The following is a 27874-nucleotide window of genomic DNA, read 5'->3' as shown; positions in this document are numbered from 1 at the left end:
ATGTGACCATTTTTGTTGCTAGTGCCTGAATCCTAAAAGATCTGAATGTTTTGCACCTTTCCAATCTTTTTCTATTTAACATAATAAATAGGAAAATTCAAGGGTTTTTTTTTTCCATACAAAGCTGGCCCCTTCTCCCAGAGCACACAAGCCTCAGGGCAGCCAACCCAAGCAAATCCTCATCTAATGTCTTGACAGTTGACCCAGAGGCCACTTTTCCACACAAATATTTTGTGTTGGCCTTCTCCTTCTCAGAAAACTCTTAACCCACAGGAAAGAAAAGAAAAAGGAGAAAGCTGATAAATTTTCTAAGACTGAATTTTCAGAACAGGTAAATAAATAAATCCACACATTCAGAGATTGGACCAGTAAGTACCTTCTAAGTATGAATCCAAACTCCAGTTGGTCATATTACATCCATCCACTGTTTTCTTTTCCAATTAGTGTTACAGGATGGAATAAAACTAAATAAATAATTCTTTTCCTTTTTTTTTTTTTGGCCTTTCTTGTCTTTTTTTGTCCCTCTGGACTATCCAGACTGCAAGACAGAGATCTAGCCAGCAGGCAATTAAAAGAACATCGGAGTTTAAAACACTTTCCTGGTGTATTGACAGGTACCATCTATTGTGGCTGTGACAGCACATGGAGGTGCTACAGCTGCCTAATTCAATTCAGTCACCTCTGAGTAGACAGTGTCTTCATAGGAGACCAATATACAGGAGATGAAGAGGAGGAAAAGAAAAATTAACTGTGTAAAGTTCAACTAAGGGGGAGAAAATTGATATATTGACATAAATAGCTGAGCCTGTACAGGTAGTAATCATTATTGCTTTGACCACCAAGAACTGTTTCTCTCTATTGAACTCTGGATCAGGTAGTTGTTCAGCTGATGAAAAATGGAACAATTGTTTGAAACAAGAATCTGCAGCAAGGTAAATAAAATAAGCTTAAGGCAAGCAGTATACAACACTGAAATAAGGATTTTTTAAGGGGAAGCTGATATTATTTATTATATTAAAACATGTTTTGAATGTATTTCAAGGAATCATTACCCAAAGTACTCTGACAAAAGTAGTAAGTCTTCTTATTAAGATGAGAACTGAATCAAAAAGTAAATAATCAGTTTTGAAGTACATCTATTGCATCAGGTTCTGTAACGGAATTATTATTTAAAGGGAATGAGATTGATAAAAATACTTCCACATCTTGGTGAAATGCAAGAAAGCAGGAGAGATTGAGTGTGATGTCAGATTCAGTAAAAAAAGAATAATTAATAGCCATAAAAATCACCTGTAGGAGATAGGTATGGTCATGTTTATACAGATTTCCCCAAACCATCACATGATTTCCTACTGAAACCATTGAAACCAGTGCTAAAGTTTGTTTGAGTCAATTAAAACATATCTACTTACTGCAGCCAGCTTTAGGACAGAACAGGCTCATTAAGAATACAACATACTTTTATCATCATTTAAACATACACTCTGTGGGAGTCCTGATGATGTTTAATTATCATTTGTATATAGAAGAGCACACCTGCTTTTTATTTCTATAGAAAAGGAAACAACGCAAAATGCTTTTTTCCTACTCATGTAGATTAAGAGTCTAATAAGTTCCCAAAAAAATGATGCTAGAAGGTCACGGAATAATACACTAGCTTTGCAATTAGGAATTGTAAGTACAAATTCACAGGGTTAGAGTATAACTGCTTTATGAATAGATATTTCATGATTGCCTAAGAACTAGATACTAGGATTGGACAAGCTATTTTTCCATACAGTGTGGCAATTGACATACTGAGATTATATTATGCTATTGAATATGTGAATATGTCCTTGAGTTACATAAGCATTGCATAGCTTGCAGTACAGTTAGGTATAAATATGACAGATAATAACTGGGTCTTGTTTTCTCCTTCTCTCTCAAGATCTTGAAAATTTTGAAACAAAAACAAGAAGCACAGTGTCAGTCAGAGAAGGACAAGGAGTGGTTCTGCTCTGTGGTCCTCCACCACATTACGGAGGTATGATGAATAGCCCTACATTGTGTGCAGCCTGAACATCAACTGCTATAGCTCAGAAGTAGTTTATGCAGTTCCCTGCCTGATTAGCACTGTAATTTATTTGTGCATGAAGTATATAGGTTTACAACAAATTTGGATTTCATTTCTTTAAACAATGCTGGGGTTTGCACTTCTTAAGGGGCCCTTTTTTATTATTCTATGGTTACTTGAGGGACTAGAACACATCATCACTCTTTGGTTGTGACATAAGCAAAGAAAGCATGAAGGTCTAAAAGACTATCTCCTGGCATGACTGGTTATCTCAGCTCCTTCACCCATATGGAATGGCAGAAGAGCAACCAACAGCAATTCTTTCTACATTAAAACCACCTCAGGTATGAGTGGAATGGCTATTTTGCCTACTACTTCTATGCTATAATTTGAATCCTGCATTTTACACATTAGATTTGTCATGAAAAGTTGTCTTCTGTTCTTGAATACCTGATTCTCTCCTTCCTGATAATCATAAAAATCATGGAAAAATTTAGATTGGAAGAGACTTCTGGAGAGGTAAACTTTCTAATCAAAGGAGGTCTGATTAGATCAGGTTGCTTGATAATTTTCAATGCTTCAGGTAAAGAATGAAAAGGATTTTTCTGGAGAATTGATTTGGGGATGCTTTGCATCTGTTACCATTGCCTACTACTGCTTCTTAACTATAAGGCTGTTTTTGAGGTCTTCCTTTCTGGATGAGGTAAAGTCCAGGTGACAAGCAATGAACCAGTAATGCATTTAGCATAATGTTTCAGACTTTTCTTCTAAGACAACCCTAAGCATGGGGCGCAATTTTCCTTTTCCTCCTTTTTATAGGTGTATTACCACCTCCAACATCAGCATTTACAGAGCAATACAAAAGCTTAAACATTCATGTACACTACTGCTGTGATTTTTTCTGAACACTTTTTGTGCCTACCAGAAGCAAGAAGTTCTTGAGTGATCTTTTGATATTTATTTTTTCTCCCCAACATTGACTCTTGCAAGTTTTGAGCCATATATATTCACAAATCTCCTCCAGGGGTATTAGAACCCAGACCAAAACTGCTTCAGATCTTTTGAAGTCTGAAGTAGAACTATGGGTTCCTAACATAACAAGCTGAAGATGATTGGAAATTTTATCCTGGAAAAGCAAATGTGTATTAAAAAGGAGAAATATCAATAGCATAGTGTCAAGTTTAGCCCTGGTTGGCAACCAAGCACCAGCCAGCCACTCGCTCACCTTCCCCCCTGGTGGGATGGGGAAGAGAATCTGAAGAGCAGAAGTAAGAAAACTCATGGGTTGAGATAAGAACAGTTTAATAATTGAAATAAAGTAAAATAAAAATACTAAATGGTAATGAAAAGGAAAACAACGAGAGAGAGAGGAACAAAACCCAAGAAAAAACAAGTGATGCAGCCACTCACCACCCGCCGACCAATGCCCAGCCAGTCCCTGAGCAGCGATCGCTGCCCCCCCAGCCAATTCCCCCCAGTTTCTATACTGAGCATGACGCCATATGGTATGGAATAGCCCTTGGGCCAGTTTGGATCAGCTGTCCTGGCTGTGCCCCCTCCCAGCTTCCTGTGCACCTGGCAGAGCAGGGGAAGCTGAAAAGCCCTTGCCTAGCGTAAGCACTGCTTAGCAACAACTAAAACATCAGTGTGTTATCAACATTATTCTCATCCTATATCCGAAACACAGCACTATACCAGCTACTAGAAAGAAAATTAACTCTATCCCAGCCAAAACCAGGACGCAGTTATCGAATTGTCTTGTTCCGGACTGAAAGAATCAGTGGTTTTTAGATTACTCATGTCCTACTTTCAGCTGGAATGACCACACATCCACAGGTGCTGCTGTGTGCTAGCACCAATGTCCTGCTCTCAGCAATGTTTTCTCAATTATTCTTAAAGAAACAGAGTTATAAGACAAATTCCCATGAGAAGGTAAATAGTGATCTATAAAGAGGATGCAGTATATCAGATATGTAGAGAAACCCATCAATCAATTTAAAGCCCACAAGTCTTGAACAGAGTGGAAATGTCAGTTCACTTGATGTTTACAGCCATATCAAAGTAGTATATAATCAAGGAAATGAAGTGAAACCTGGTCCTTAAGGGCAGAAAAGGCTTGAAAGAGCTCCTGAAATGTATCAGTGGGACAGACAGAAAGACAAAACATCCATCCTTCAGTCAGTAAGCTATATATTTTCCTTTTGCTGTAGGGTAAAATTATTATTTGACAAATAGGAATGAGTAGAAGAAAACATTCAGAACAAATAAATAGTTAACAAGTGAGTTCACCCCAGATTAATTGAACTGACAAAATTGTATCCAAGAACAAAGCCTTTGCCACAGTGTTTTTTAAGCTAGAGATGTGAGCTGTTGACCAATAGGCCTGAAAAATACATTATCTGAAATAACAAGTCTCTAGAGAACAGAAACTGAGTTATTTTGTCATCCATAAACACCATATTTGTGATCCAAAATTATATGCCATGGGGATGAAGTACACGGTGTGAACTATGATAGTTTGTATACTATCTCAGTATGCTTAGGAAGTTGTTTTTATTGAAAAGGATTGTATATTTAGTTCTTTTTTTAATTGAAACCCTTGCCTCTGACTCACAATACCTACAGGAGAAATGATTACTAACCTTGCATACAGCTTCCATTGCAAGTGTTCTGTACAGTACTTTAAGTGTGACAGGAGTTAGACATCAAGGAATTTGGAAGATACACCATAGCAGCAGGAAAAGAGTTGCCTTTCCTATAATATTAACATAAGTAAGACAATACAAGCTGTATAATGTGCCCTGTGTGTATATATAGGAAACAAAATTGCTCTTAGAATTTCCTGCGCAACTTGGTAGATACAGCCTATAACCAACACAGAACTTTTGCTAGTATGAGCATTTACAGGGAAACTGAGGTTAACTGTTTGGGTAGGGAACACTGACTATGCTCTTTGAAAGAAGTTATCCATGTCATTGAAAAGACACCCAAGGAAGCCAGAGCAGATGTATACAGCCCTTCAGGCACTCCTTCCTATAGACCAGCTGCTTCTTTCCACAGGATGAGTTACTTAACAGACCTGGCCCTACCCATACATTGCATAGAGGGAAGAGGAACACGCTCCTGATGCTTACTGGTTCATTTTCCTGTGACTTGAAGGAAGACTGAAAACCCCTGTACAGCAGTTATTTGAAGCAGCTATCATTAATATATTAATTAATTATTAATATATTTAGTTATTTTGGAATAGGATGGACTAGCTAAAGCCTCCTGCCTTCCTGTTAACCTAGAAAGTCTGTATCTGCTTCTTCTAGCAATAGAAGAGACAGAAAGACAAGAACCTAGAAAGCAAGGAGGTTTTATTATTTGAATTTTCTTCCCATATAACACTGAGAAGTAGGAATAGGTAGATAGAATGAGATCTCAAGAAATAATTTCTTCTACCTATGTTATGTAGAAGAATGGTTCACTTCTCTTTCTGCCTCACACTACAGAGACCAACGCATTGCCAAGCTTATTTAGCCCTATACCACAAACAGTCTGAAGTTAAATTTCCTGTTAGGTTCACAGGAAAGCAAGCTCTACAGTTATCATTTAATCACTCAGCTGTGTCATATGCTGGAAATCTTTTTCTACATTTGAAGTATTTAAAACATTTAAAGCTTAACTTAAAGTAAACTTAAGTTTACTTAAAGTAAACTGATAAGAACAGCTATGCTACTGCTTGCTTTGTATACATGTTTCTTAACTGAGAGTGTACTGATAACCTGGTTTTGTTTATACAAGAAAAAAAAATTATTTCATTCTAATAGGGGGTAGAGAACATATTAAGCATCTAAGGGATAAGGAACAAGAAAAAAGTTCAGAAGGATTGCTCTAACAGCTTTCACATCAGCTTTAGATCTTAAACTAACTCTCAGAGTACAAAAGCCTTACAGAATTTCTGTTAAAGCTATACTGAAACCTTTAACACTAAAAAAGAACCTACTCTATGTTGCTACGAACAAACATTAGCACTTTTAGTAAAACTCAAACACAAGAAAGAAAAAAGACCCCCTTTTTTAAAGGCATAGTTTATGTCTTAGACCAAGCAAGACATTAAAAATTTGTTACAGTTAATGAACAAAAAACCATAGCCTGTAATTAACTTTTGAAAGAAAGAGCAAAGCTGTCCCATGAACCTAAACACCTCAATTCCTCATCCAGCCCCTCCTTGCCTATTTATGCACTGGCTGCTCTCCAGCCTCAGCTGTTGTTATTTATGAGGCTCATTAACACACCTTATAAAGTTCAGCATGTGACTTTCCTCTGCTTGTTAGTGAGGCTCTGGAGTGCAGAGGTGGGAAGGTAAGCTGTATTTCTTTCTCTGAGAAGTGTCTCTTCTCTAGCTTAAGTTCTTTAGGTCAGCTGTTTTTTCCCTATGTAATCAACATATAGTATTATTTTATTATTGAAAAATAGTGCTTTATACAGAGCTAGGAGGGAGAGAAAAGTGTGTGGGGAGGAGGAAGGAAGTTTGAAGAAGCCTTTATTTCTGTAGCTATATATGAGCTTGACCTGACTATGATTAAGAAGCTGCTGCCTAAGTGGTAATACTTGACACAAGGCTGTGGGGTGGACTGTTATTCATTTATTTTCTTAGAAGTGAAGCCTGATGTAAGGCCTGTTTCCTTCAAGCTGGCTCCCTGCAGAGCTTTAAGGAAGTTGCTAATCTTGTTAGGAGCAGCAGGATCGCTCATGCATTTGCATTTACTTGTGCATATGAGCTGCCAGGGTTTGAAGCTGGAATGCTGAGTTTGTAGGCTTTTCTTTATACTGATATTACTATACCAAGGGTACATTAAATTAAAAATACAAAAAACCCCCAAAATAAAACACTCTTAAGGATGTAGGAGCCCTGTGGACCTCCTTAGTGGGGAATATGCCAAATCCTCAGCCAGCAGAAGGGTGGGGAAGGAGGTGTGCATGAAAACAGGAGATGGGAAACTGAGTATGTGGAGAGGATGGGATGAGACAAGCAGTGCTGCCTTATGTAAAAGGGTCTTTGACTTCTGCCTCGGGTGGTTTCTGCATTTTACATTAAGCAGTCCATTTGCTAAAATGCATAATATTAAAGTGAAAGTTTGAAGTATATCTCCTTTATAAAGCTGAGTGCCTTAGCCATGGGTTTAGAGCCCCTTTCTCTCTGCTCCTATTTCTCAGTGCTCCTATGAATCTATAATCCTTTCCTGCCAGCTCTAGCAGGAGGGGGAGAGTCTCTTCCCGGAGACCAGCCTGTAGCTGTTCTCCTGCAGAACAAGCAGTATTGATTTGAATTTGCTTGGGCTGAGGAAAGCACTGAAATGTTATATTCCCTAGACTAGTATATCAGGAGTGATTGTCAGCTGCTCTTCTTCTTTCCCAGCTGTGCTCTGAAAGAAAGTGCTCACAGCTGACAGGCGTAGGCAATGCTCTCCTGCCTGGCCAAGCTCAGGACTTGCCTACCAGGCAGTGCTTGGCTGGAAGGTGAGGTGGAGTTAACCTATTTTTGGGGCCTCTGGGATGAGAAGGGAGACTGACACCACATAGTCACCTGCCTTGGATTAAAAAAGCCAAGCACCCTAGAATTGCAGCACTAATAAAATAGCTCATGCTCTGGCATATGCATAATGGAGTCTACATTGCTGTAATTATCCCTCCACTGACATGTAGCCCCTTTGAAGTAAAGGCAGTTCTGTGCTCTCTAAGGCATCTTCTCACAGAGTCAAAAACAGCATTGGGATCACTGTCTTCGGACACCAAATATCATTTTCCAGCGTGCAGTGCTCAAATATATTAATTTGGGCTGAGACCAGTGAGCTGTATGTGTGAAAAGGAGCTGTACTGTGATATTTATTATGCCATAGCTAGACGGAATTAAAAAAAGAAATTAATTACCTGAAGGTGATTAATGTTTTTGAAGCTTGTCTTAGAAAACACCTTGACACATAGGTGTTAAATTAAAAAATTTAGGGTAGAAATTGTATGAATAATATTTTATTATTAGTTTTTGTGAACTAAATCCTGAAACTTTCACAGTGCTCTGAATTTTATATTGTCATTATTTGTAGGTCCAGATATCAGAGGGATTCTCTCTGGGTTTAAAACTTCATAAGCAGAATTTTTTTCTGACCTAGGGGTAAATCATAGTTTCTCTCTATTTGTCTGGAAGAAGCTTAACTCTTACTTTAGGCAATTTCCTTCAAAAGTTTATGGGGAAAAAATCCCTGCAACAATCTGGGACCACATTCTGCTTGTGTGATCCATATCTAAACACCACTGAGTAAGGACTCGCCTGAAATTACTCCAACTTGCTTCTCACCACACACAACAGCACCCTGTGATCGGTGAACATTTCTCTGGAGGGGTTCCCTTCCCCAACCTCTTCTCTCCCTTCTGCCCCACTACATAGTTTTACCTCGCATGTTTATTTTTCTAAAACATCACACATTGACTGTAGTGAAAAGAGCAATAGGAAAATTGGACTAATTCATCTGGTATAGAAAAACCTCTATTCCCTTACTTTCAGGTATGTTGATTCATCTTCAACATCATGTGAAAAGTGGTTACTCCAGAGGGAAAGTTACAGCCAAACAGGTCTATGCACAAAGGAAAAAATGAAATAGAGGAAAAAAAAAGCCACAAAAATCTTTGGTGCTGTTAATAGCTAAGATTTGTGTAAGACCTTTTATGCTGGAGCCCTTTCATAATGGTCTCTGAAATTCAGTAATTCTGAGACTGTCATGGCTATGTTGAAGTGTGATCCCAACGGCTATCTGTTTCAGAAATCCTGTGGTTAAATGGAAAACAAAACAAAATTAAAAAATAATTGTAAGTTTATTTGTTCTTCCATAAAATAGCTGGCAGCAGCAATTTCCAAGTTCATTTTAGCTAGACTTCATTAGCAGGTTACTATCTCTTTAATTTCCCTTCTATGCCTCTACTATCTTCTGTTCAGTATTACCTTCACCAGACTCTTCCCAGCTGCTGATTTACTCATGCAAATTAATTTAACCCTAAAAGTGATGGCATGGGCCTTTTATTACTTTCTTTTGCTCATTCAGTGGGTTTGCTCCACATCTGATTTAGTCAGTGACCCAAAATGGAAATCTTTGAGTAGTAGTAGCTTCTTTTATAATGTGACATTAGATTTTCTAGCCTATTACATCTGTTGATGTTGTCACTTAACTTTCTAAGAAAAGATATTGTGTAAGGGAGTAGACTGCTGGTATTATGCCTTAGAAGATATTGTGTAAGGGAGTAGACTGCTGGTATTATGCCTTAGAAGAGAAATATGTTTGATCTCCAAAGTTTGGTTCCTTTCTCTTGAGATTTCATCCAACTCCCATTGAAGTCAATTAAAATTAGGGTTTCTACAGAGTTTAGTGGAGCTGAATTAGGCTCTAGGCGGGTATGGTCTGTGGATTGGTGATGATGAACCTGCAGTTAGAAGAGTGGTAGTGTTTATATCCCTCATACTGGGGGGGGGGGGGGGGGGGCGGGAGAGGATTTAAATATGAAAAGGAGAGGCCTGCTCTTGTTCCCAGTTAATGGGAAAATTCATCAATAGGCCCTAAAGCAATGGTGGAGTACAGATGGGGAGAGAGTAACAGAAACTTCAGAAGATTAAGTCGGCTGGAGCCCCCCTGAGAACTGAAATCAGGACAGACAAGAACTGGTGCTCTCTTACTGATAAATTAATTCACAGATTGACCTCATGAAGAATGTCTGTGTAGCATGAAGTTGGTTTTAATAGAATTCTATTAGGATTTGTATACTCTATCCTACACAGAAAATTTAGTTGCATCACCAGGTCCTACAGCAGGAATCTGTTTTTTGATGGCATGCCATAAGATGGTTTGAAGGTCCTTCATGGGCATCCATTTAGTATCTTAGCAGCTATGGTGGTGCCTTGTTAGAGTGGGTCAGTGCTTTCTTCAGCCCTGTAATTGCTAGCACTGGACTTTGGGAAGGTAACCTCCAAACTAATTTTTCCTATTTATCTTTTTAAATTACCTCCAGTTTATCATTAGATACGCTAACCTTTCATGAAAGTCTGTGCATCCAACTATCAGTGGTTCAACCTCTCAGAGCAGTTTTGTTGCATATAAGCCCATATGTGCCTTTGCGTAGGTCAGTGTGAGGAGGAAAGCAAGGGTTCCAGCTGTCATGAAAGGGATATCAGAGCACCAGCCCACAGGTGTTCTTGTGAAATCTGAGGAGATTGCAGATACAAGGTATTTCTTCCACAGAAGTCCTAAGTTTACAACATACTGTTTAAATGAACATAGATTAAAGTATTTACCCTGCAAATCTTCAGCATTTTCTTTATAGTCTCTAACTTTCAGGTTAGAACTTCAAAAAATGAGTTGAAAAAAGTTTTGCCCACACCAGTCACTTTGGTCTGTTTGGCCAGCCAGACTATAGTCATCAAACTTTGTGCCTGAGGCAGGAAGATAGCCTATATATAGTATCTCTCTGGAAGACATATCACATCATGGCTACATCACTCATATCTAGCTATAGGCTGATCCTCCCTGAGGAAAAACCCACCCATGTCCAGATTATCTTCTGTAAATAGATGCTTTAACCAGGTACCTAAAAGTACATAGGCATGCAAATGTGAAAACGTGGTGCTTTTCTGTGTGCATGCACATGTACACATGTGTTGTGTTACACTTTTAGGAATTGTTGCATTTTCTAAGTTTACTGTACATCCAAAAAAAGTTTAGCATTAAGCTGTAGTAAAACAGAGCCTATTGCAGGATTTAGCCAAGTATAGAAAGTGTCATTGATTGCTCCCTGGAGATGCATAATTTCTAATGAGAGTCTTAAAATGTTAAAAGATTATAACATAAAACTCCACAAAAGTACTGGAGTTTGCAGGCTTATTACCATACTGTACCCATGTTGTAACTGAGGGGGGGGGAAGAAACGTAAATAATCTTTTTCAAATGGGATTGTTGATGGGGGAAATGTGTAGAAATGAAGCTGTTGGCAGAACACTGTTAGCTTATGAATTATACATTTAATTAAGGAAAGCTAAACTGGTAGATTTTGAAACTTCTGATTTACTGTGTCTTATTAAAGACAGAATTTCAGTCCCGCTCCTGCTGTCGGGTACCAGCAGCAGCACGGAGCAGCCACAGCATAGGGCTGGCAGGACACCTCGGGTGTACCCATGCTGCAGCGTGCTGTGTTATAAGCACTGAACCTGCTCGCTGCAGTACTGATGGCAGTGTAAGAAGGCTTGGCCAAAATGCCATTCTGAAAAACAGGGTCCTTGGTAAGCTCAGATGGAGATCTGCCCTTCCAGGGTGGGCTAGTCAAATAAATTAGTTTTAAGTTGCCTAGACTATAGGCATACATTATTAAGGTATGCACTGTGAAACACTGGATGGAAAAAGATGGCAGCGAAGGGTTAGAAAGTCAGAATAGGACAAGAAGCATGGAGCAGATGTAAGTATGGAAGATAAGGAGAAGGCTCAAATGTGCAATAGGATCAAATATTAAATCTACAAAATATTTGTGTGCAGCTGAGCACCCTCCTTCATGAGAATCTCATTATAAAGTTCCATGTTACCAGTTTCATTTCACCATTTTCAGAGTGAAGAAAGGAGCTGTAACACTGACCAGCAATTCGCTCTCTGGATGTTCAGAAGGAAAGTGTTATAAATAGAAATTATTTACTAAAACAGCTTTCTCATGGCATTGCAGCACTGCCATTCCTACTTAAAAATGGGCTAAGCAGGAAAACGAAAAGCAGCAAGGGACAAAAACTTTTGTGACCTTCTGAAGTGGCTTGAAATGAGTTTAAAACTAAAGCAATGCTTACCTTGCCTTTGCTAATTTGTGCATCCCCAGTGGTTTGCCCTGTAACTGACTTGTTCTTTCAACTGGCAATATTGCACTTAAGCACTAATGGGAAGCAGATTATACTGGAAAGGATGTATGATATGTATCTGGTGTTTTCCAGGCTTGTCCTATACATGGATCTTCAACAATAATACCTTATATGTTCAGGAAGATACTCGCCGCTTTGTTTCACAAGAAACGGGAAATCTGTACATTGCCAAAGTAGAGCCATCAGATGTGGGCAATTACACCTGTGTTGTAACTAACTCCAAAGCAGAGCAAAGTGTGCAGGGGCCACCCACTCCTCTCACTCTCCGCAGCGATGGTAAGTTATCTGGGCATGCTCGGCTAAAAACATGCCGCACAATGCTAACTGGTCCATCTCCAGTTATTGGAAATTGATACCTCATGGTATCAATTCTCCTGGAGGTATAAATACCTCATGGAGGTAAAAGGCTTCCAGTAAAAAGGTGTGCGCTGGGACATGATCCTGCAGTTTCTGCTGGATTGAAACAAGCTTTGAACTGTCAGGACAGGGACGATGAGATAAACGTATGAAAAGAAAGCAGTGCTCAATATCCTTGAAAAATAGCAAGAGAATGTCAAATGGTACATTAATATTATTCATCTTATGGATGCCTGTGTTGAGGTTTAAATCTGGCAAAGCTTTCTAAATTCATAGTCTAGGTATAGCTCAAATATCAAATCTAAAAAGTTGTTTCAAAATGAGTCATTGAGGTGAGAAACACACCTGCACATATACAAATACCTTTCTGGCAACACTTCTAATTAAATGTTCACAGTGAGAAATATATACCTGAGAAATCTTTGCACAAAGTTTGTCTTGTAAGTTTGCTCACCTAAATTTCAATATACTTATACTGTTTGCAAAGCAGTGGTGACAATCAATAACGAAAGTCTGCATAGAGTTAGGTTTCTAGGATAAATAAAACTCTATTGTGCATTATAGAATAATACTTCCACTATGAGACTGTGCTGCTTTATAACATAATCTGATCACCCAAAACAGTTACAGTTCCTTAGCTCAAAAGTTAATAATTTGGTACAAACTGTGATTGTAAATGCTTAAGATCTTTTCTGACTGTTTTCTTCCTTCTTCCATCATTCTACTTAATTCCTTTTCTCAGACTTGTTCTATCAGTCTCTTTATCTTCTCCCATTCACTTTGGCCTCTGGGTTGGGTCCTAAAGAGGTAGCCTCTAAGGCAATGGTGCAAATTGTATGTGTAATATTAGCAGGATCCCTGTTAAATATAAAATAAGAATCGGTTCATTTTCAATGTGGTATCTAGGCAAAGACACTATGTGCAGGAAAATGATTCATATGTGTCATTACTGTTGCAATGAGTTACACTAAAAGATGCATGAACATTTAAGGAGTTTGGCTAAAGTTTAGTTTGCTAAAGCAATCCCAAACCTGCTGCAAAATTAAATGCCCTAAACTGATACTGGGTTATTGCTGGTTTATCAGGTGTTCAGCCAGATTTTCAAATGTGATAATTGCATCTTAATTACATGAGCCTTTCTCAAGTCTGGAGCTCACATTTGGATGTTTTAAAGAAGTTTTAAGTGATTTACAAGTATTTTGGAAGCAGAATTCCATAATTCTCTCTCGCACCTCAAATCTATCCAGTGTCCTGAGAAGTGACCAATGCTTGGTAACAAGAGATGTGAATCCTAAATTATCTCTAAAACCTTAATGCATAAGTATAACATACTTGTACACGTAGAGCTTGTATAAAGTCATGCTCTTCAAGTCTCAAATGCATAGAACTTACAAATTTCACATAAGCTTTCAGCACAGGGTTGAATTTCACCCAGCAGGCTAAGCCTGCTCCATAGACATCACATGTTGATTGCCATGGGTGGAACATAAGGCTCTAACATTATTAATGCCATCCTTTCTTTTACACTGAAATTCTGTTGTACTAGACAGGTCTGAGGCTCAACTGGAGTGCTAGCTGTTTTGATGTTCAACAGGTGTGATGGGGGAGTATGAACCAAAGATTGAAGTCCGTTTTCCAGAAACAACATATGCAGTGAAGGGCTCATCTGTTAAACTGGAATGCTTTGCCCTTGGAAAGTAAGATTTTTGATTTTTATTAAGATGTGGGTTCTAACTGTTCTACAGGGAGAAACAATGGTTCTTTCTAATTTGGACAGTAGAATTTTTTTGGTCAGAATGTAAATCTGTAAAACTTACTTTTTTAACCTTATCTTGGTTTGATTATTTCTGTTCAATGTGTTCACAAGGAAATAAGAAAACAATACCATAACTGAAGCTCACTTGGTTGTAGCTTAAAGATGGGGAACCAGAACAAAGACTGTATTTCCTGAGAGTTTTACTCTGGGGTGAGACCTTACTTCAGGTTACAGCATTCAGTGGTGTAACTGCACATTCACATCCAGTCTTCATCAAAACAGGAATATTTTTCTGTGTGGTATTGTTGTTAAGAATGAAACTTGGGGAAACAGATCATGTACTGTCTAGAATGGATCTAACGGATTCACATGGCTCTCGGCACCCACTTCTCCAAAGTGGTGTGACAAGCCCTGGGAAGCCTTAGCAGTAGCCCTTCCTGCTAAAATCTACAAATCTATTAGGCTTGTGGTAGCCTATATTTTTCCTAGGTTGCTTACGCTGTTGTATTCATTTACAGAAGTAGTAGTGCATTCAAACAGCAAGGGGTGCTCTGTATTCAAAGAGCAGATGGTAACTGAGTAAGTGTAACCAGCCTACAAAAACTAGTCTTTCCAATGAGCATCAGTTTTCCCTGGAAAAGCTAAAGTAACCTTAGATTGTTGACCTCTATTTAGTTTAAGTTCACTTTGACAATCTGTTTTAAGGCTGTAAGCTTTTAAAGTGTTTAGAGCTTTCCCAGAGGTTAAAAGCCTGACTTGCAGACAGCACAAATTAATCAAATGTTCCTCTGGAACCTACACTGAGAAGTAGAAAAATAAAGCAAATAAAAAGTTAATAAGACAGGAAATGGCCTTCCCTTTCAGATGAGATTTTTATATAAGCTAATCTTGGGGCTAACTTTTGTTTAAGGATGAAGAATATTTCTACAGAGCCATATTCAAAGGTATATGCATTTTTTTGGCCCAAAACAAGTACCAGACTGGAATGCTCCTGCTAAAGCTGATTTCCCTTTCCAAATACTGTCAAGCTACTTCTCTTTAAATACTTCCTTAATTGTGTGTGAGTCAGTGCAGGCTTTACATTTCAAGTTGTCACTTCATATTTCCATCTGTTGCATGGAAAGCATTTAACAGTGATACACTGACTGCATAAAAGCATTTCAAAACCAGAGTAAATTATATGTACAAAACAGTGCCTTCTTACTGAAGGGGTAAAGACAGGTCATGTTAATGTGGCACACAGGCTTTGCCATTTTAAGAACATCTCAAGGAGGAAAAAAGTGGGCTGAAAGGACATGGATAATGAAATCCCTCTGCGAGCACAGTACCTTCTGTGCTGTGCTTAGAAAATGGAATGGCTGAGAGGGTTAATGCAGCTTTAATGTTTTCTTCATATATAGTACTGCAGCTGAAAACCAGTGCTACTACACTTCCCGGGAGTTATACTGAGTAAATACCAATGATCCATGGGCAGAAATCCTTTCTTCACAACTTTATCGTACTACTAACGTGCATCTAGTTTAGTGTATGTATTTGAGAGGTGCTGTTTGTGAGTAAAGGCTCTTTAGTGGTGTGGCTAGAGAATTTCTCCTCTCTAGATTTTTTTGATAGGTTAGATGTCTCATAAAGAACTGTACTGTTTTCAGTCTGCTTTTTTCTCTCTGAACAGAGCCTTGAACCACGCTTTCACTAACATGTCAATCACTGAAAAAGCTTTATTTCAGAGCTGGCATTTATATGTGAATAAAGCAAGAAAAACAGATTGTGGATGAAATACTCTTAACTTATTAGATAAGGCCATATTTCTAAAGGTATGTAGGTGATTAGTGGTATTGTTAAAAGCTTGAAGTTTCCTACCTCCAGCTGTTTACTATTGTAGTTAGGCACATACAAATGCAGCAGTATGGCCATCTGCACCTTTAGATGCCTAAATTCCACTAAAACAGTAGCCCCTACTATTGTCTGTTTATGTTAAAATCAATTCAGCTCAACATTTGTTGAGCTATACCTCTGATCTGCCACAGGCACTAACGGTTATTATCTCTCTTGGATTTCAGAACTGCTTTCCCATTATCCATAATTTTCTATATTCATACTGTTAGTCCACTGGTTCAGACAATGCTGTCAGCTGCTACTACCTCTGTGCTATGAATAACAGAAATCTTTCACATCTAAGGCAGATTATAGGCAACCTGCTGTGGTTTTGGTCTCCAAAAGTCTTAAATGAAAGTACTTTCATGGTATTTAGAGAAATAGCATCTCTTTTCTATATGGATCAGCAAATCATACCTATTGGACCTTGCTCAGAAAACTCTTCCACATTTAAAATGGAAGTACAAGAGGCCAGACTTATGGCTGAGTTTTAAGATGTCTTTTTCTTGGGGGAACTCAAAGCCAACTAACCAAGAAGTACTCTGTCAGCTAGGCTGTGGGACACCCAGAGGTAGGCGTATTCCACATACCTCTGTTGCAAAGCTCATTTTGTGTTTTACATGAAAATATTATGACTGACTCTAATGGTCTTCTAGCCTGGTCATAAAACCTCATGTGTTTTGAGGAAATTAATGGGGGGGGGGGGGGGGAAGATTCAGTATTTTTCTTGGGAGGAGGGTTTTGAGGGATGGACCCCGAATGAACAAAAGTGCTTGGGCCAGCTCTTGACTGAATCCTGTTTTGCAGAATAGAGACCATGAATGGTAGAGAAGTTTTTGAAAAGTAAATTAGTTCTCAATGTGATGAAAATACAGTTGGGCAAAAAGGAATGTAAGTAGCATGCAGCTATCTGACTGGCATGGGGAATCTAAACAGGCAAAAAAGGTACATTACTTAATTTTTTAAAAGAGGGAAAACTGAAATATGAAATAGTAGCTTGACTATTTCAAATACTGCAGCCTGTGGCAATTTAATAGAAGAGATGAGACTTTGTGTTCTGCACTAATATTCATTATGTTGACAGTGTTTAATACTATGCCAGTATTAAAAGTCATGTTTTGGATCAAGCTACATTAATCATGCCATACATCTAAATTATTGTTCACTATATCTTTGAGGGGATTGAGTACCATGGAAAGAATTATGTTCAGTTGAGTTACTGTGCTGCTTTCTCTAGATTTCTTCCAAAAATAACTTTTTTCTGTTGCACAAATAAGAATAGTTTCTGGAATGAAAATAAGCAAAGTAGTTTTCATGTCTGGTGCACACATTTATTAGACTGTGTCTGTGTTTTACATTTTTCTTCATTCTCTTCTCAAAGATAGGGAAATAATCTGTTCAAAATCACTGCAGATGGGCCATTGCCAGCTGAGGTTGTAAAGACCATATGTGAATAATATAAAACAGGATTTCTTTCAACTCAGAATATTCATTTTTCATGGGAAGACCTCGCATATTCCTGTAAATGTATTTAGGGCAGGGTTTTTCTAGAGGCTGTTAGTATGAGTAGATAATAGCATGGCTACAAGGGTGTTCCAAATAACCATCTTTACTAAACTTACATGAAAATACTGGGCTTCACTTCTTCATTAGATGGCTATTCTAGTATATTCCTAAGGAAGTTATGTAGGAGGCTATAAAAGGATCAATTACAGGATTCTAAAATCATATATATATATGAATGACTTCTGCCACCACAAGTGAAATTTGCTATTTTCAGCCCACATTCCTGACAGAGCTAATACCTTAAGATTTGTACTTTAAGGGATAAGCAAGAAGCTCTGGAAGATGCACTCTTACATGGTTAAGGTGTGTGGCTTGTGACCACAGAAGAATGAGATGCTATCAGGTTTCAGAAAACTTTGCTGCTTTGCTGTTTCCCAAGTAATACATCAGGATGATTAGAAGCCTGAGTGCTTTAATTATTGTGCCCCTTGGATCCTAATTCTTCCTTGTGTCAGCAGTTGATGCAGACATGATAGCAGCTTTCAAACCTCAGCTTTGTCTCATTTGTTTAACTAGGCATGGTCTTCATTATCAAAGCTGTAGATTTAATTTTATTGTGAAGTGTCCCCAGATGCATAGGACAAAGATGAGGCACAGATGCAATGCATCATCTGGCTGCTGACTCTTTGCTGCAAAAAGTTAGAACCTTCATCTTGGTGTGGGCAGTAATGCTGCAGACAAATTAATTTCATGTTCAGTGTGACAAGACTTGTCACCAACCAAAAAATATTTTCCATCGCCTTTTCTTTCTAAGTCAGTAAGTTATGGTTTTGTGATTCTGCTGCCTGTATGGTAGAATATAAATTAAATTAGTACTTCTAGATGCTCTGAAGGTTTCAAATAAACTACAGATTTATGTACAAAGACACTCTCATATTTATGCACTGTTTTCTTATTTACTCAGGTGAAAGCAAGATTTTGTCTATGAAGTGTAATAAATTTGAAAAGTGTACTCATTGTTTTTTTTATATATTCCAAAACTTTTTATCCCCAAGCAGTATCTATTTTAATCTGGTTATTGGTAGAGACTAAATGAAAAAAGACCCACCAATTGCAGGACCACCCCAAATCTGCCTAGGAAGGTACTAGTCTGTGTAGCAATGTCAGATACTGACCTTCAATAGAATATGATTATGCAACATAATCCTACAAAAATTCACAAGGCTGTATTTATTAAACTAGGTTTTGTATACTTACCTATATCTAGAGGACAGTTTCACTTAAAACATCAACTTCTACAATAGATAGCTTGTTACACAAAACAATTTCATTCAAGTAAACTTTAAATTTAAATTCAGGGCTTTTTTTACATTGAAATGTTTCATATGGCCAGTAGTAATGGCTGCTGTTAAACTTGGTTATAAAAATGTAAACTAACATCAGAAGGTGAAACCAGCAAAAAAACCCCACCTTCTACAAAATACAGGGACTGAAGATGCTGGAAAGTCTATGATAATGAGGTGTCAGCAAAGGCAATGAAGAAATGCACATCTCAAGCTGCTGTGATAACAAAGGTCCTTCCTATGGATGATGGCACATGGCTGAGCTATAGATCTTCCTGCAGTCTGCTCATTTAACCTATAGCTCAGGCTGATGAGGAGCTGCTGTCCTGACAAATGAATTCCCTCTGCTGATAAAACTAGGCCACTCGGCACAAGACTCCCTGGCAGGAGAACAAAGTGCTGTTAAGTATTTATTGCAATTCTGCATTTAATCACAGCAGAGTTGATGAACCAAACTCTGAGGTTTTTATGTCATCCTGCTACAGTTAACATCAGAGGGAGTGCATTTCAAACACCCTTGTGTTTGGCCAAAAATGAGGTGAGTTTGCCTTGAAACGTCCCCAAGGATGTCATTATAAGTATGTGGTGTGGATAAGGAAAACAGGACAGTGTCTTCGGCTCAAACCTTGGTAAACTTCACAAGTTGACAGAAGGGGCCTTTTTCCAGAGCCCTGTCTCTGGCCTTGGTGTCAGTGCAGACTACTCATGAATAGTCAGTACTAAGAGAAAACAAACAGCTAATAGAATAGGAAATATTTAGATGAAGCACTTTCAGGCAGTGGAACATGAATGAATGCATCTAATTGTTGGTTTTCTTCTCCCATATGGCTATTAGTTTTCTTTAATCTCTGTTACAAAAAAAAAATCCAGAAGAGATTGCCTTTAAAGTAACTAGTTAAATGCTTCTGGCATTCAATGTACTGCATGCTTCTGTTATACAGTAGCTATTCACCCACTGTTTAATATGCAATAGTATTTTAGAAGCCAGCCATGCTCTCCTTCATGTCGTCAGCAGTCTGTATCAATCTACTGCAAGACTGCAAAATACCTCTGGTTGTTTTCCTGAGTAGAGTGTGGCAATTGTGGGACAGACCTATTCTGCACAAGAGCTGCATTTCTTTTAAATAACTAAAAAGTAACTTGGTTTACAAAACTTCTGCATGAATAATGTCATCCAAGGTTTGTGGAAGAGACAGCACCTTTTAACAGACCAACCAGTCCGTTGGAGAAAAACAGAAAAGCCCGTTTAAAGTTCCTAGTAAGGAATACTATTAAACAAGTTTGCATCTGAAATAGGTTTTGGTCTCATAGTGAAGGGCAATTAATAAAGGTGGTGATGACAGCTACTGTTGTCTGAAAAGATTTGGAATTTAAACAACCTTATAGGTCTTGAACCAAAATGGGAAATAGAATAAAATCTCAGTTGTTCTTTCCAGCTCTTTCACTGGTTAATGTCTGGCATGTCCCAGTCTCTCTCGTTCATAGTAAATTGTTCAGCTGTATTGGAGGAGTCATGTAAGAGTCGGAACTTGTGTGTATAAATTGTGTGTGTATGTACATATGAGTTATCCATATATATAGTAGTGCAGAGTTCATTCCAAAATCCAGAGCAAATTGTGTATAGTTTCAAAACATTTTCACAGGCAGCTCAGTTATGATGGAAAATGTAAGGCAGCTAGAGAAATTATTACACTGCTTAAACAGCACTTGGAGATCCCTTGGTTAAATGTATGGTCTCGAGATTATGATTTTTGGTTTTACAGAGCAGGGGCAAGGGCAGCTTGGAGGCTCCCTTGCCGAGCTGAACTCCCACCAGCACAAGGAAAACATTTACAGACTTCCAGTGCACCTGTCCTATCTTTCAAGCTTAAATGTAGAACTAAGCAAATTTATGGGATTGTTATTCATTGTATGTTAGAGAGGTCTAGCTGTAAATTGTCCTGTACATAGTCTATTTCTGTTGATTTTATGTTTGTAATTACTCTGTTAACACCTGCCCAGCTGTTCAATCTGTGTAATTTGCTGAGTAGTCACACTTCTCCAGGGTCCTGGTTCTTCTGGCTTTGGGTCAACTTGCGAAAATCGTAGCCACACAGACTCAAAATGCAGAAATTAGGTCTAAACTTATCTGTGTTAAGTAATTCATCCATTCTGTATTTGTGATTTGATTTCTTTGGTCGATAAACAAGGATTTGAACTAGGGACCTAAATAATTCAAGGTGTGAGCAGTTATAACCTCTGCTAAAAAGGAATAAATTCTTTGTAAGTCAGTACTGCAGGCCAGAGACCTTGGGGACTGGCAGACAAGGGCAATGTGCACTTCTAATTTCCATGAAAGTTATGTTTTCAAGTTCGGTACCTAGTGTTTCCTGTTAATGTTACTTCCAATGGAAAATAAGTCAGCACTTAGCCAAAGCCTCTGTAAAAAAGCTGTTCCAAACATGACTGCTCGTCTGCTTAGAAAAAGCAGCTTACTTTAGTTTGCAGAAACAGAAAGTAACTGTGAAGTCCAAGACTATTAAGATTTCAAAGTGTTTTGGTGACAGAATAGATCATGGAAGTGAGGCTTGTATGGTTTATGAAATTACCAGAAATCAAAGAAGTATTTATAGCTGTCTTCACACTTGACTATTTTTTTATTGTATAGAAAACATTGATCCAAATATAAATGAAAATGATAGAAAGCTATGAAAACATGAAACAAGAAATATTCTCTTTTGTCTCTATCTCCTTTCAGCCTCAAAGTCTCATGCTTTCCACTTCCTCTCTCAACTGTCTGTCTGCCCTCTTTTACCCTGGCTCCCATTTTTTTAACCTAGATTTATTGGTATTTTTAGGTCCTTTGAATTCTTGTCCAATATTTCCTATTTTGAGGTGTGAAAATACCACTAATGCTACAGGGAATTTGTTTGCTCTGAAAACCAGTCAATAATTCAGTGCTTCTATGGTGTTTATTTGGACTTCCGAAGTCATTCCTTCAGTGTCATGGTGTTTAAAAGCAGGTTTGAGCCCTAAGCAACAGTAACTCTGGGGAAAATCCAAACTGGCCTAAGAAGCAATCATAGAATTCACTGAGGACTTCATCCCACTGTTGGACTTGTGCCCCTAAATAAATTGGACAGGTTAAAATCTCAGCCTTATGAACCTTTGTCATGTTTAGAAACAAAAATGATTTATTTTTTAAAATATTATTACTCTTATGAAAAGATTTCAACATTATCTTTTCTCTGTTATAACAAATTCTCTCTTTTTCTCTAATGAAATATAATTTAGTCCTGTCCCTAGTATTAGCTGGAAGAGGTCTGATGGAAACTCATTGACAAAGAAAATTGAACACAACAAAACCAAAGGAGTTCTTGAAATCCCAGATGTTCAGCAAGAAGATGAAGGCTCTTATGAGTGCATTGCAGGAAACATTCGAGGAAGAAACATTGCAAGAGGTCAATTATTTGTCTATGGTAAGCAGATGGATTAATTTCTTAATTTTTTTCTTTTACAAAGCATGATGGCGTTCACATGTATTTTGCAGATGAAGTCTATTAGGCCCTTACTGGAGATACGAAATGTAGTTCAGGTTAAGCTGATTAAAAAATGATTGGAGATCTGCAGTGACCTTCACTGAATTACATCCTCAGCAAATAAAGATATTTTGCATTAAAACTCAGATTGAAAATGTGGGCTGTGCCATGATGAAGTTGTAAAGGTTAATATGAGGCAGAAAGAAATCCCTGGTACATTTACATGAAACATTAAGGGCAGGCAAAAAGATTTACTCTCAATAGCTCACAGCAGCATAAAGCTGTGCTGCCCCAGATGCAGATCAGGGAAGGATTCATGAGGTTTTGGTTCATGCGAGTGTAAGATTATTTCACCTCCTATTCCAGCTGAGCTGTATTGCTCCATAAATAGATGAGGGCAAAGCAGGAGAAACTCATTCCACTGTCTCCCCCTCCTTCCTTGTCTAAAAGTGGAGAATAATATTTCTGTGAAACTGTTCTCCCTTTCCTTTTGCCTTCCTGCATGCATTAATTTCCTGTGATCCAAGTCACACATGATGGTCTCCGATAGCCAAGGTGAATTAGGTGCTCTTTAGTCCCATTGTTGATATCCAGGGAAAGCAACATATTTTGACATGAATAAGAAAGAAGATCTTTTCTTTACCTCATAAATCTTTCAAAAGAGAAGGAAAGAAAATGCAACAGTAAAAAATAATTACAGAAAGCTAGACTGAGCCTACGATTAACACCTGTTGAGAAGACCTTGTCAAGTATTTTTTTTAAGTAAATCTCTTCTAATGAAGAGGTGCAGGCTTTGCTGATAAGCTATAGTCTCCTGCAGCCATGGCTAATATCAAGACATATGCCAGGAATAGAGCAGTCTGCTGTTGTTTTGAATATTTAATTATTTCTTTGCTTTTAGGGGGTTATTTTTGTTCTCATTGCTCACTAATTTTTGCAGATCATCAATCAAGCAGTTCCATTAAAACTAAGTTCAGTAGATTACCTGGACATGATTGATAACGGCATAGGCAACTACAAAATTATGATCAGTTAATACAATCTAAAACAATGTGCTTATTAAATGTGCTTTGTAAATTAATTAATAGCTGTTCATAGTGAAATATATAAACAGCACTCATGAAGCTTTTGCACAAGATTTTTTATCATATTAGGAGTGGGCTGGTATATTATCTATGTAATTCACTTCCTCTCGCTTAATTTCTGTGCTGCAGTGTTTTTACTCTCTAGGCAGCTTGTCCCTAGGAAATTGGGTTTCTTTCCTGGATGATGTCTGCTGCTTTGTGTATGATATCTAGATCCCATGCCTTAGGCTCTGAGAGCAATAAAAATGACATGTAATTAGAATCACTTTTAAGCATGGTAAGCAGTATCCGAGATACTTTTGCATTTTGAGAAGCGGCTCCATGGCATTGTATTAACCTAATGTTGGACAATCTCGAGGTACTTTGTTGGGGCAGTCATGAGCTACCCGCAGGGTCATGCTGTAGAAGGAGGCTTTTTAAGTAGCTTGTTCTGCTAGTCTCAAAGGATAACAATTCTCTTCCTAAAATTAAATCGCTCTGTGTAAGAACTACATGTGTGTGTATATATGTTTATATACATATGGAGATTATAACATCACGATTTAATAACCTAACCAAAAAATCTTTCACGGAATGTTAGGACACCAACCACTTATGCTAGAGGGAGAGGGATGCAACCTAGTATCTCACTTGCATGTGGCTTTTGTTTATCCCAAAGTTAGGTGGGTGTTAGTTGTTCTCCCTAGGTCTCATATTCACCTATATATTGACAACTATTCTAAATGTCAGCCTGCTTCAAGCTGATTCCTGTTCAGCTCAGTCCTTGAGTACTTAGTTGGATGTTTACAGAGCTTGTATGTGATTCTTGCAAATTCTGCTTTTATGCAGCAATTAATTTATGTCAATGTGCCGTAAGTATGCAGAAGGTGCTATTCTAATCTGAGTAGTTCCAATTCCTTTGTGTAGTATTTGTGTTGTAAATTGCAACCAAAGAACCCACGGTCTGAATCCATGGTCTCAGGTATGTGGGTAAAACAGAGGGGTAATATTACAATCCATGATTTTTATTAGCTACTGACTAATGATCTTGATATTTCTATTTTTGGCACACAGATCCAAGCACCTTGAGAGGAGGACTGTTTTTTAGAAAGTACGGGTCTCAGTGCTTTCAGAGAGCATGTCCAGAATTTCAGGCATCTAAAATCAATGCTTCTGCAAATTTTGGCCATAAGAATGAATATCTAAACTGAACTTCCTGTCCACTAGCCACTTGATCTCTAACATTTTCCCAAGTTAGTCCTGAAGTTTAATGCCAGGGAATTGTTGCACAGAATTCACTTGCAATACAATAAGAATGTGTTGGACAGATACTAATTAGCCTTGCTCAGTTCATTAATTAATGGCAGCATACCTCCAGCGAAATCATTCTTCTCCTGCTCAAAATGGTTTGCATATTCTTTTCAGCACTCCCAGAATGGGATAAAAAAATCCAAAATGCCTTTCTGTCTCTCTATGACAGTCTATTTTGGGAATGTAAGGCAAAAGGAAAACCAAGCCCTTCATACAGTTGGTTAAAAAATGGCCAGCCACTCACATCAGAGGTAAGGTTCCTGTTGTCTTGTTTGCTTTCTTGCTCATCTTTTTTGGTTTTGCATTATTTAGTCACGACATGCACTTTTACAGTGCATTACCTTTTTTCAGAAATTTTAATAAAACTTAACATATCAAAATAAACATAACAGCACAAACTCTTTGCAACACAAAGCCTTGGTTCTTGGAGTTCATATTTATTGAAAATGTACAGTGTTGCCAGTTTATATATACTTAGATACTCCAATTTCCTCATGATTTATCTTACTGAGCATCTAATTGTTACAAGATATGGCAGTAGGTATGGATGGGTTTAAAAATAATAATTATAGTTAGGGAAAGAAGGGTCTGTCCAGAAACACTAAACACATTTGTAGACATAATCTGTAATTTGGGAAACTGGTACGATGCCAGCTGACTGTTTGTGGAAGAGCGTTTCAGAGCTGGCATTGCAAATTGATCAGCCTATTAACTTGCGCTTTTCTTCTGTTTCTGTTCTTAATCGTTAGGCTGGATGGACGTTTGGTCGCATGCAGTATGGCCATTCCTATGCTATGTTAATCCTTTAACTGAATTAATCAGTCAGCTATGAAAATGAGCTACTATTGAGGTTAATACTTTTCTGGTGCTATGTAGAGGAGTAATAGACTAAAGAAAACCATATGAAGTTATAAGGAAAAAGTAGTGAATAAGTGAAAAAACTCACTTAAAGGAAAAAGGACCAAGTGGAAAGTAGTGAAGTGGTAAGAGTGCAGGAGGAGAGGGGAAATCAATTGGAGCTCAAACATCTAAGAAACCCGATCAGATACTTATGTAGACAGGTCTTCGAGAACCCAGCTTTGTCTCTTTCCAGGCAGTATAATTATACTTCTGTGGTGGCCAAGCTTTGGCACATCCATCTTCCAATCTTCACTTTTTGGCGACCTCATGGAGAATGACTTCTGTGGCAAGAGACTCTTTGCTGCATCTGCATTCTGCTGAGGCCAAGTTTTCCTTTTTATTAAGCATTTATTCAGCATCTGTCAGGCATAAAATGGCATGGCTCATCTGTATTGCATTCTTACTTGGTTGGAAAAAAAGAATACAGTGATTAATTTCTGTCTAGCAAGAACAGATACAGAATCATTTCCAAAACATATGGGGCAAATTAGCACCTGCTGGGTTGCAGAACCAGCACTTGTTTGACTTAATAGTACTTATTTGAAGCAATTGGAGGGAGGTCCAATCTTCCATATGACTTTCTGCTGGATTAGTCCTAAACAGAGCCCAACTAGCATCTGAGAAGGCTAGCCAGAATTTACTTGGATTGCAATTTTTCTGAACCTGATCGTTCTACTCATTGTCACCTTTTCCTAAGCAAGATTAGCTAGTTTCTCTCTTTGAAGACAGTGATATTTAGAATCTGTCACTCTTCAATTGCCTAGTTTGAATAAAAAATAATAAAACACTTTACAGACACATTTTCAAGCAAGATTTTCACAGTACTTACAGTGTATTGCAAATGGAATACTTCGGGCAACAAAATGCTAAATGTTATTGCTCAATGGACAAAATGGATAGTTTGGAGGTGAAAGTACAAGGGAGGTGTAATAAAATATTCAGTCTGTCACAGCACCCTGCCTGTTGGAAATATCACAGGAAGAATACCTTCCAAATGCTTTCTGCCTTGGGGCTGATTCTGAGGAATTGTCTACTCTTTGTCAAACCTTTCTCCCTGACCACCTAGTTGGTCATCCCTGCATTATTCCTGCTTGTGTACATGGTGTGCTTTATTCTTTTCTTTGTCTGCATAGCTCGAAAGACCCAGCAGAGAAAGGTGGAGAATTCTGCATGTGTATGAAACATGAGTGTTGCTTCAGAAGGGGTTTTTATATTCAAAGGCTGTTTGTAAAAATAGAATGCATGGAGAGGATAGCAAAGAGCCTGAAGGTAGAACTAAGTATGCAAGAGAGATCTGTAGTGAGAGCCTCAAAAAAAAATTAACAGTGGCTAATGTAATGTTGTTAATTAGTTTGCAATACGCTAGCCATACAACCACAGGCTGTGCTCTCATCAAATTTCCAAGCTAAACAAGGTTGGTCTGGGTCAGATCTTGGTTGGGAGACCTCCAAGGAAAAGTCAGAGTATTGGAAACTAGAGCTCCATGGCTCAATAGGTGGCACTCTCCCCTCTGCAAGCACTGCAAGAGAAATCCCCCAACAGGCTGCGCAACTGGCTTACCTGTGGCAACTCGGCAAGTTAGGTTATATATGTTCAGCTGTTCACAAATACATTTTAGATGCTTGTAGCTGTTTGGCAAAGACTGTGATGTATACTCTAGCAATGTATGCTCCCATTACTGCTTCAGAGGCAGCAGAGAAGACTAAAGGAGCAGCATAATAATAACAGTAATATCTGTTGTTTCAGACTTGCATTTAGTGATGGAATTTATATTCCCTGTTGTGGGTTTCTTCCACACTGATCTGTTTTGGGGAACGTATTCTCTTCTCCTTCAGTGTTACACTTTGCAGTGGAGCTATTATTGTCTCCAGAGGCTAGTAATTGTAAAATCACAAAATATTTAGCTTTAAGTTATGCTTGTAGCATGAAACAAGCTTTTTTCTATTTGGCAAAATAGAGCAAATAAAACTCCTTTTATTTGCTCCTAAACCAAAACCCAAGCTCTGGTCCAAATCTACCTACTGTGCAGTTTCCTCTCTTTCAGCAGAATTGCACCAAAGAAACTTAGTGCATATAGAAATTCAAGCCATGATGAGTGTGCTCTCCCTCTGATCTGAACAGCTGCCTGTGGGTTTCCAATAGGAATTTAAAAGCGTTGGCTTTCAGTAGAGCTTTTTCAGTGGATCATTTTTCTGTGACTTGTGATCTGATGGCATTTGAAATTTTTCCATTATTTGAGCACCTCTGTCTCCTGTGGAGCTTTTCTGATCAT

At 38.2% G+C, this 27874-nt stretch overlaps 1 protein-coding gene across 4 annotated transcripts in view; it reads left to right on the top strand.

The window, feature by feature from the left end:
* Window positions 1-27874, top strand: part of LOC140657982 (contactin-6-like) — an 85847-nt gene that overhangs the window by 14653 nt on the left and 43320 nt on the right. Inside the window, exons 2-6 of one of the 4 annotated variants that reach the window (XM_072875800.1) lie at window positions 1928-2023; window positions 12048-12251; window positions 13927-14029; window positions 22083-22267; window positions 24817-24953. In XM_072875800.1, the coding sequence (XP_072731901.1) occupies window positions 1928-2023; window positions 12048-12251; window positions 13927-14029; window positions 22083-22267; window positions 24817-24953 (725 nt within the window). Of the gene's footprint in view, window positions 1-1927; window positions 2024-3488; window positions 3496-12047; window positions 12256-13926; window positions 14030-22082; window positions 22268-24816; window positions 24954-27874 lie in introns of all 4 variants that reach the window. The other 3 variants (XM_072875801.1, XM_072875802.1, XM_072875803.1) reach the window with 3 other exon arrangements.

The sequence above is a fragment of the Ciconia boyciana genome, chromosome 11 (genome assembly GCF_034638445.1).
Source record: "Ciconia boyciana chromosome 11, ASM3463844v1, whole genome shotgun sequence".
Lineage (NCBI taxonomy): Eukaryota > Metazoa > Chordata > Aves > Ciconiiformes > Ciconiidae > Ciconia > Ciconia boyciana.
The sequence above is the reverse complement of the archived record's forward strand: the minus strand, read 5'-3'. Positions and strand labels throughout refer to the sequence as shown.